Source organism: Akebia trifoliata, chromosome 15, assembly GCF_017979445.1.
Source record: "Akebia trifoliata isolate Shusen 1 chromosome 15, ASM1797944v1, whole genome shotgun sequence".
NCBI lineage: Eukaryota > Viridiplantae > Streptophyta > Magnoliopsida > Ranunculales > Lardizabalaceae > Akebia > Akebia trifoliata.
This window is the reverse complement of record NC_141389.1, coordinates 15,522,238-15,530,284: the sequence shown is the minus strand read 5'-3', so window position 1 is coordinate 15,530,284 and position 8,047 is coordinate 15,522,238. Positions and strand designations below refer to the sequence as shown.

The 8,047-nt window shown below is 35.5% G+C and overlaps 1 protein-coding gene across 1 annotated transcript; it reads left to right on the top strand.

Moving 5' to 3' along the window:
- The first annotated feature begins 970 nt into the window (after positions 1-970).
- Positions 971-7,273, top strand: LOC147384427 (4-hydroxy-tetrahydrodipicolinate synthase, chloroplastic-like). The gene is made up of 4 exons (XM_086425622.1): positions 971-1,134; positions 1,256-1,663; positions 5,142-5,225; positions 5,995-7,273. Exons 2-4 carry the CDS (start codon positions 1,575-1,577, stop codon positions 6,920-6,922), a joined length of 1,101 nt encoding a protein of 366 aa, XP_086281748.1. The 5' UTR covers positions 971-1,134; positions 1,256-1,574; the 3' UTR covers positions 6,923-7,273.
- The last annotated feature ends 774 nt before the right edge of the window (positions 7,274-8,047 follow it).

The window sequence follows — 8,047 nt, the reverse complement described above, 5'->3', positions numbered from 1 at the left end:
TCAAAAATAGTTAAAAAAAAAAGAATGGACGATTTACGATTATTGAACTTGTTTTGATAGGGTTAGAAATTTCAGGATGTGTTGATTTTAGTGAGGATGATCTCCTCATTGTAGAGATCATCATCATAAAAAATCAACTTATTCCAAAACTTTTAACCTATATAAGACAAAATAATTTAGTCATGGTGTGGGTTTATTAATTTGTGGGGTGCTTATATACTAATGAGGAGATCATCCTCACCAAAAATCTACTCATTTCAAAATTTTTAATCCATATAAGACAAAATAATTTAGTCATGGTGTGGGTTTATTAATTTGTGGGGTGTTTATATACTTATCAATGGGGTATAAGAGGTAATATCTTTTTAAGAATAAGGGCATATTTGTTCGTGTCGAAAAAACGAAGTGCTTACCGTTTCAGCACTTTTTTTCAGCATCAAAATAGTGCTGAATTTTTTTCACTTATTTTCAACAATAAGTGCTGAAAATATAGAGTAAACAAACGCGTTATTTTAACACAAAGTGTTGAATTTAATTTTTTTTAATCGTAAGTACTGAAAAATAATACGAACAAACACTGCTGAAGTTTAGAGAGCTGTGGTGTTGGACCGTTGATGTGGTGATTTATTTAAGTCAAACCACTATATTTGTAAGGAAAGTGTTTCTAATATTAAATTGAAATCTTGATATTTTAAATTTAAAATTTCCGTGTATAGAGTCCTGTTGGAGGTATGTGTAATTAGTTAATAAATAGAGTTTTTTAATAAAAAATAGGATTTGAAGGTTATACTTGGTCACCGAACAGTGTGTCAACAAAATCGCACTCGAGAGAATCTTATCTCAGTAATTGAGAAAATAAAAGACTGACCTACTGTGAGCCTATACGTGTATCACGTGAGCCTTGCGTTGTATCCATATATACTGTATTTTGTAGCATAGAAAAGCTCGAAAAGTAGACTGACTATAAATATCGAAACCCAAACTCTTTCGCAAACCCTCGAACCTGTTTCTACTTTCTCCTCTGGTTCTGATAGAAGAAAGGGAAAGCTTTTAGACGAAAACGCAGACATAGAGAGAGAGAGAGATTAGTCGATCTCCACGTCCAGATCTTTCGAAGTAGTGATGGATCTTTTGGTAAGTTAACATTGAAGATCCGATTCTGAAATCTGAATCTCTATTTGATTTCTTCTCGAATATTTTAAGTTTTTATTTTTTAAGATTTGAAGCATAAGTTATCATTTTTCTTGGATTACAGCATCACTTATCTTCTTGAGAATTCCTCTACCCAACAAAACAAATTCTTCAAAATGGAAGCAGCAGCAGCGATTTTGCTTCACGCCGCCAATCACGACTCCTGCAATCGCTTTCAATACTATCTCCTACGGCTTCCTATTCCGACTACCGTCTCCATTATTCCCATTATTACCCCTCAAACCACCATTATTTACTAAAATACCCGCACACTCTCCACCCTTATCTTTCTAGCTCTAGATCTATCGATTTTCTCTCTCTTTCTAAAGATCGCAAGCAAGGCCTTTGTTTGGGAATCGGGTTAATCTTATTCTCGATAAGAGATGTCTTCATTGAGGAGCTATGGTGTGTCCTTAACAGATAAAACCTTTCATCAGCTTCCACACCCAGCTGGTTCCCATAATTACAGAAGGTTCGTTCCTTTTGTCTGATATTGTTATTCTGTTTTGTGTTTTTTTTTGTTGTATTTGTATTTGTATTTGTATTTGTATTTGAGTTTCTTTCTTTAATTATTTATTCTTAAATTATTCATTTGTTTAATCTCATTTACAATGTTCCAATTTCATGAATCCATTCTTTAAACCGGTTCATTGAATATTGTCACATGTTTTGAATCCTAAACAATCATTAATTTTCAAAACAAATACTCTTTTGAAAGCAATTGAAAATCATCGATTTTAAGAGGTATAATAGAATTCACTGATAAAATCGAAAACAAATAGGCAGAACAAAAAAAAGGTAACACAAAGATATAATGAGGTTCAGCTTTGTTAGCCTGCATTCTTGAAAGAAACTCACACCCAAAAGTTGTGTGGTTGCTGCCTTTATTTCTTTTATTTATAGATTACAAAGAGAGAGAAAATAGGAGAATAAAATCTGATCTCCTAAAAAGGAGGAGAGAAAACATAAAGAGTGTGGAAACAGGGAGTTTGGAGATTGTGTGATCTCGTCTCCTAAAATCTAGCCCAATAACCCCCCCTCAAGTTGGAGCATGGATATCATGCATGCCCAATTTGTCGATAAGCATCCGTGAACAATCATGACCCAATGCTTTTGTAAAGATGTCTGCCAACTGATCAAAGGTATGCAAATATACTGGTTTGATAAGGCCGGATTGAACATTTTCTTGAATGGAGTGGCAATCGAGCTCAATGTGCTTGGTCTGTTCATGAAAGATGGGATTGACTGCAATATGGAGAGCAGCTTTGTTGTCGCAAAACAGACTAATGGGTTGGGTATGAGTAATCCCAAGACCACTGAGAAGATACTTCAACCATGTAAGTTCGCAACTGAGGAAAGCCATAGCCCTATATTCGGCCTCAACAGAAGAATTGGAAACAATGGCTTGTTTCTTCGTTTTCCATGATATGGGACTGGAACCAAGCATAGTATAGTAGCCACTTGTCGATTTGTGGGTCATGGGACAGCTTGCGCAATCAGAATCACAGTAACCTGATAGATGTAAGGAGCTAGAGGAGGAAAACATAATTCCTTTTCCAGGAGTGCCCTTCAAATAGCCTAGAAGGCGCATGGCAGCATCATGATGAGGTTGAAGAGGGTTTTGCATGAATAGACTAAGTATATGCTCTGAATAGGTAATGTCGGGCCTAGTGATGTTAAGATAAATTAGAGTATTAGCTATGTAGTAGTTTATTAAGATGCGTCCAGATACATCAAATTATATTGAATGTTTTAGTTATGCGGATATTTTAACTGAATGTATGTAACCATTGTCTATTTAATAGAATGCTCTCCGGTGATCAAAGTATGGGTATTTCAGTTTTTCTCAAATATTCTCATGATCCTATACCTAATTTGTGTTCTAAATCCCATTTTTCTTATTTGTTTTATGTATCGATCTGGAGCACATATCACCACTTCAAAGTCTTCATCTCATGTTCCATCACCACTTCTCTTCACGTGTTATCCCATAGGCACACCCCCGTGTGCCCTTTTCAAGTTTCCATTCAATCCCATCACCATTTGCTGAAAAACACAGAGCTCTGCCACACGTTGCCATTGTTGCATGCATTGGCCACATTGTTTGCCTTGTAGAGTAATCATCATCACAACAGAGGATAAAAAATCTCTCTCTCTCTCTCTCTTGATATATATATGTGTGTGTGTGTGTGTGTGTGTTTGTGTTTGTGTGTGTGTGGACTTTGTTAAGTCATTCTGTCTAGAGTTAAGTCTTCTATGATTGGAAGTGTGTTCAGATCTACCTTCATTGTCTCAATTCACATTGTCTTTGAGTCTTCCTCTCTCCTTTTAGTACCTTGAACTTGCATATTTTTTCTTATCAAGATTCTAGTTGGCCTTCATTGAACGTGCCCAAACCATCTTAGTCAACTTTTTATTAGTTTATCTCCTATTGAAGCTACTTCTACATTTTCTTGAATGTGTTCATTTCTAATTTTTTCTTTCTTAGTCTTTCTACATAACTATCTCAACATCCTCATCTCTTTTATGCTCAAACTGTTAATATGAGACTTCTAGACTTCTAAACATTTAGCTCCATAAAGCATAGCTCGTGTTTTACTACCATCTTATAAAATGTTCCCTTTAATTTGATTGCATGTTAGCGATTGGGTATATTTTATAAATTCTGGTACGAGAGAAGTTTGAGTATGTGTTACTGATCAAAAAAAGTTTGAGTATGCGTTGATTTTGTCATATTTTGGTATAAATCATCCGAATTATTGAATGATAAAACCAAAATATACTCAAAACTTTTTTCATGTTTTTTCATACTCGAACTTTTTCTATACACTATGATTTTCATTTAGTATCCAAGGGATCTAAGGCGTGGAAACATATGTGATTGCTTTTGTAGCGTTGACGTAACAAGTGATTTGGCCTTTCTAATATCTAGTGATGGGCAACAACTTGATTCCGGTTTGACTCTTCTGCTGCCTGTGATAGGTTTCTAGAACCCTACAACTATTTGACTTTTTAGAAGAAGAAAAAAAAAATCAACTGCATTATACTTTTCATGAAAAAGTAAATCCTGTAAAAATTGCATATTAAGCACAAATAACATGGCATATGGGTAACTGGGATTCTGGCAAGTGCCCCTCACTTTATAAACTGGCGTCTACCTCATTTGGCATTGCTCCATCGTTGTTAGTTCGAACTTGGGACTATATTCTCTTTTAGACTGCTGAAGAAATTTGTCTAATTGGTGTTAGTAGATTTTGTATCTGCTGTCTATATGAAGTCAACTAAAAAGGATGACAAGTTGTATAGCCAATAGGAAAGTACAGGATATTGTATCATTAGAATAATACTGTATAGCATATCTGATGATAACAATTAGAGGGACTCAGTGAATGCAGTAAGATAAATTAATTTGTGGTGTAAATTTATGTTGTTTTTCTTTTTCATTTTTCTTTTGATATTTCCTAAGTGCCGAAATGTTAGAAGGTTTGTACATTTTCTTAAATTGATTATATTATGAAATCATGGTTTATAGTTGCCCATTTCTTAAGAAATTTATTTTATTCTTTGGACGTTTGTGTAACTTGGATGGAGTAATTTTGTGGTGCATTTACCTATCAAAAATAAATAAATTTTGTGGTGCTTCTAAAAATAATGGTTGCTCTCTAGTTAGGGTTCTAAATGAGTTTACCCTTGATGAATCACATACATTCCTCCATGGTAACATTATTGCTGCATTATTATTTTCCTTTTAAATTTTGGTTTATAACTTAGAATAGTTGTGCATACATTTAAGGAAATGCAGATGAAGTACGCCACATTCTTTTCAAGTGTGAAAGGACAAAAGCCAGTCATTTGTTGGCACTTGGCAGTAAATCTGCAAAATTTAGTTTCTGATTACCATGACAAACTGGTTTGCTGTGCTAATGTCGTTCTTTTGTTGCTATAAACAGGAGAAATGGAATATGGAGGTCACCAGAAGCAGCTGTTGTCCCTAATTTCCATCTCCCAATGCGCAGTCTTGAGGTAAAAAATAGGTATGCTCTCATTACCTTTTACATATTGGTCCATCCTTGCTTCGGTACTATTGTGTGCAACTTAAAAGGAACTATACTCCTATTATATTTTTGGTCTTGCAAGTGTGTTACCATGTGGAGACAGGATTGCCTTTTGACTTGATTCCTCTTTTTCAAAAGAGTTCTCAGTATATGTCATATTTCTTTTGCCCATTTTCTAAAAGAAACTTGGATTCTATCAATAAAAAAAGAAAAAAAAAAATGGACAGAAAAAACATCTTCAAATCTGAAGAGGGATGAGCAATAAGCAATGACTGAAGTCTATGTGACCATTGAATTTATTAGAGTTTGAGACAGGAATCATGTTCGGTAGTATGACTATTGATCACAAACTCGATTAAGAGACCGAACTCTAATTGACCATTGCATTTGTTAGAGTGTGAAACAAGAATCATGCATTGATCAACAATTTTTATTTTGCTAAAAAAAATCAACATTTTCATATAAAAAAGAAGTTGATCAATGCACGGTTCCTGTTTCAACATATGAACTCTCCAGAAAAACAAATTGATTGTTGTGTATTCAATAAAAAACTTTTTTTTATCAAAACAAAACTTTTAATCTATGATAAACATATAAATGGAATCCACATTATGCTACATAAAAAACCATGGTGTTGGAGATTGAGAATGGGTATTGGGCCCATTAAGAGGAATTGGTGCCACATAGGACTTAACCAATTGGTGTTCTATTGTTACTTTAACGTTTCTATTGGTATGTAACTTTGCAGGACATCATCAGAAGATATAAAGTCTCTTAGACTGATCACAGCCATCAAGACTCCATATCTACCTGACGGCAGATTTGACCTCGAAGCTTATGATGCCTTAATGCACACGCAGATTGTAAACGGTGCCGAAGGTGTAATAGTGGGTGGCACAACTGGCGAAGGCCATCTAATGAGCTGGGATGAACACATCATGCTAATCGGACACACTGTCAACTGCTTTGGTGGATCAATCAAGGTGATTGGGAACACCGGAAGTAACTCAACTAGGGAAGCAATCCATGCCTCAGAACAAGGATTTGCCGTTGGGATGCACGCAGCTCTTCACATCAATCCTTATTATGGAAAGACGTCCTTGGAAGGTTTGGTTGCTCATTTTGAGGCTGTTCTTTCCATGGGTCCGACCATTATCTACAATGTGCCATCAAGAACTAGCCAAGATATTCCTCCCTCTGTGATCCACCAAGTGGCGGAGAGTGTTAATATGGCTGGTGTTAAGGAATGTGTGGGAAATGATCGGATAGCAGAGTACACGGATAAAGGGGTAGTTGTATGGAGTGGGAACGATGATCAGTGCCACGATGCCAGGTGGAGCTTTGGTGCTGGTGGAGTTATATCTGTTACTAGTAATTTGGTTCCCGGGTTGATGCGTAAGCTTATGTTTGGAGGCAAGAATGCTTCTCTGAATTCAAAGCTCATGCCATTGATCGAGTGGTTGTTTCGTGAGCCAAATCCAATTGGCATGAACACAGCTTTGGCTCAGCTGGGAGTGGTGAGGCCAGTGTTTCGGCTACCTTACGTTCCCCTTCCTCGAGCAAGGAGGGTAGAGTTTGTCAACATTGTGAAGGAGCTCGGACGTGAGAATTTTGTTGGAGAAAAAGAAGTGCAAGTTCTTGACGATGATGACTTCGTCTTGGTGGGTCGGTACTGATCTGCACTTGAATGTTTGTCACTATTAAGTTATAGATTTCTGTTGCGGTTCGAGAAATAAGTTGAACTTATCAACAATTTGTTGGAAGATTTCGTGGATATTTCAGAACTAAAAGCTCGTATCGTATTTTAGTCCATGTTCTTGTATTCTAGGAATTTTCTTATCCCCACAGTCATCCACTCCCCCAATTGTGAGAAATTTTCGCTAACATGGATGATAAGATTGCCATATATATCATCCATTGGTCACAGTGGGTTTTGTTTTCGGAAGCATTGTTATGGTTTACATGATTTGGTGATTGAAACCGCCAAGACCATTTAATTTGTAACTTTGTTGGATGATTTTGTGTCATTTCCCCCTCTCTAATATATAGGTAGAAATATTTCTCAACTCTGCTGAGCCATGATTGACATAAAGGAGAAAATCATTTTTGACAGACTCAGGTCATGAGATTTGAACGGGTAGACCAAGTATGTATGGCCTGGCAATGTGAGAACCCAGCCTTGCATCCAACTGTGTGTCATGTCTGTCATGGGTCTCTATTTTAATTTTATTTTTTCTTGTTAGTCCTCACTTCTCTTCCCTTCGTATGTTATTGCAAATCTGCAACAACTAGAAGTAATTTTAAGTTTCTAATTTGTAATATTTTCCAGTTTTCTTTAATAGTTTAATCAAGTCAAGTCCTCATATGTGGTGTTACTATTGCTGCCACCTCAGCGTCTTTTTTACTTCTCAGGCTCCATTGTTTTGTCCATAATATATATATATATATATATATATATATATATATATATATATATATATATATATATATATATATATATATATATATATATATATATATATATATATAGGGGCGGTTCATGGGACATATGTAAAAACAACGATTTTTCAAAATATGGGTTAGAGGTTTTGGATTGAGCTGATTTTTTGCGAGAATGGTCACTATGATGAGAAAATCATCATCACAAAGAATCAGCTCAAGCTGAAAATTTTAAATCCATCAAAAGTGATTTACAAATTGTTGGTAAAAATTGGTAAAAAATTGATGGTACACATTCTAAATCACTTTTAATAGGGTTAGAAGTTTCAGATTGGACTGTTTTTTCGGATGATCTTCCTATC

What these genes read in the sequence shown, in the direction of transcription:
- LOC147384427 (XM_086425622.1), top strand. Translation starts at nt 1,575, where the DNA reads ATGTCTTCATTGAGGAGCTATGGTGTGTCCTTAACAGATAAAACCTTT. An exon ending in GGTTCCCATAATTACAGAAG is followed by an intron (nt 1,664 to 5,141) that starts GTTCGTTCCTTT and finishes TGCTATAAACAG; the next exon opens with GAGAAATGGAATATGGAGGT. An exon ending in AGTCTTGAGGTAAAAAATAG is followed by an intron (nt 5,226 to 5,994) that starts GTATGCTCTCAT and finishes GTAACTTTGCAG; the next exon opens with GACATCATCAGAAGATATAA.